The 1,770-nt window shown below is 44.9% G+C and overlaps 1 protein-coding gene across 1 annotated transcript; it reads left to right on the top strand.

Annotated features, from left to right (window-relative positions):
* Positions 1-224: 224 nt before the first annotated feature.
* LOC105053049 (auxin-responsive protein SAUR76-like) lies at positions 225-1,089 on the top strand. Its single transcript, XM_010934055.4, has one exon. It carries the CDS (start codon positions 275-277, stop codon positions 704-706), a length of 432 nt encoding a protein of 143 aa, XP_010932357.1. The 5' UTR covers positions 225-274; the 3' UTR covers positions 707-1,089.
* Positions 1,090-1,770: the final 681 nt, after the last annotated feature.

Below are 1,770 nucleotides of genomic sequence, written 5' to 3'. Positions count from 1 at the left end.
TTTGTGATCGTACTTTACCTATGTGCCCAGCCCACAGGAATTAAAAAAAAAAAGAAAAAAAACCGCAAGTGGCACCCTTGTAACTATCCACGACACTCCGGCCCCATTCCCATGCTACCCATTCTCCTGGTCATCCCCGCTGTCGTCCCATTCCGGTGGGCCCCCACTCCCCTACCCCTTTATATACTGGAAACCTCTTTCCTTCCTTCCCGTCGTCCCCCACTCTCTCGCTCTATTCGGGGATCCCGTCACCGTTGGTGAGTGGAAAGAGGAGATGGCGAAGAGCGGGAAGGGGAAGCTGAGCAAGCTCAAATGCATGATAAAGCGGTGGCACTCGTCGCGCAGAATCGCGCGCTCCGCAGCCGGGGGGGGCGGTGGCGGTGGCGGTGGCGGAGGCGGGGGCTTAGCCTCGTCGAGGTCGCAGAACGAGGACGCGTGGCAGTCGGCGTCGTTCCACGGCGACGACGTCCCGGCCGGTCTCCATCCTGTGTACGTTGGCAAGTCCCGCCGGCGGTATCTTGTCAGCTCCGACCTCCTTGACCACCCACTCTTCCGGGTTCTCGTCGAGAAGTCTGGCGCCCCCGCCGGCGACGCCACCGTGGTGGGCTGCGAGGTGGTGCTCTTCGAGCACCTCCTCTGGATGCTGGAGAACGCGGACCCCCAGCCGGAGTCCCTGGACGAGCTCGTCGAGTTCTACGCCTGCTGAGGCGGCGGAACAACAACTTCATCGCGAAGTACCGGACTCGCCAGTTCTATGTAGCTTATTCTGTTGTAAGGGTGGGTGCTGTAAAATTTTCCTAATGATGAGGACTTAAATGGAATAATGAAGTGAGGACTGAGGACTCGTCAACCCGCTCCGAACTCCAGGGGATATGATTTGGAGATTAATCGCATGATGCTCTGTTTTTCTCCTTCTAAATCTTTTGGGTAGATATTTTAAATTGTCGATGTAATCTTGCTTTTTGGAATATCTTATGAAAATAATTCTGTAAATTTTAGTTTGGAACAGTTGTGTTATATTTGTTATGTATGCAAATATTTTTGTCAACCGTGGCAAAGGTACAAAGGTGGCAGCATTCATTTAGTGTTAACGTTGCACCTAATCAATGTCTCTTGGTGGGAAGTGGTTCTAATTATCCTAATTAATGTCCTTGGTTGTTTGATTTGGACCTTTGTTGTATATTACTTACATGGGAAAGATTAAATCATTACTTAACTACGATGGCAAACTTATATGTCACACCATTGCCTTTGATCTACCCATTGGCATTCAAATATCATGGTCTATGCTTTATTTTGATCTTTTTTGACTCTATTTTTTGCCTAGAGAAGAATGAAATTTCCTATTTGCTCTTCCAGCTTCATGTCATTTGTATATAGATTGGTGGTTGTGTTGTAAAATATATCAAACTTAATTTCATTGCTAATAAAACAAACTTAATTTCTTTACCCAATGTTGCACTAGCCATGCATTCATCACCAGTTATGTATGGTTAATTTAATAAAGAATTCATCATATGGTACTTTTCAAGTTGCACCGAAAAATACATAACTAATTATTATTGGTACAAGCTTCTAAAGTTTTCAATCAGAAAGTAGAATGTTTTTTTTTTTTTTTTTTTGATGAAAAAAATAGAATGTGTTTTAACATTGTCCATAGGAAGTGACACTTTCTTTTAAAATGAAGCACCAGTGTTGAAAGAGGAACATGACATGGTTTCACGATGCTGAGAAACAGTCTATCCATTGCATATAAAGTAGTAGTCTAAC

This window comes from Elaeis guineensis, chromosome 10 (genome assembly GCF_000442705.2).
Source record: "Elaeis guineensis isolate ETL-2024a chromosome 10, EG11, whole genome shotgun sequence".
Classification (NCBI taxonomy): Eukaryota; Viridiplantae; Streptophyta; class Magnoliopsida; order Arecales; family Arecaceae; genus Elaeis; species Elaeis guineensis.
This window is presented reverse-complemented; position numbering and strand designations above follow the sequence as displayed.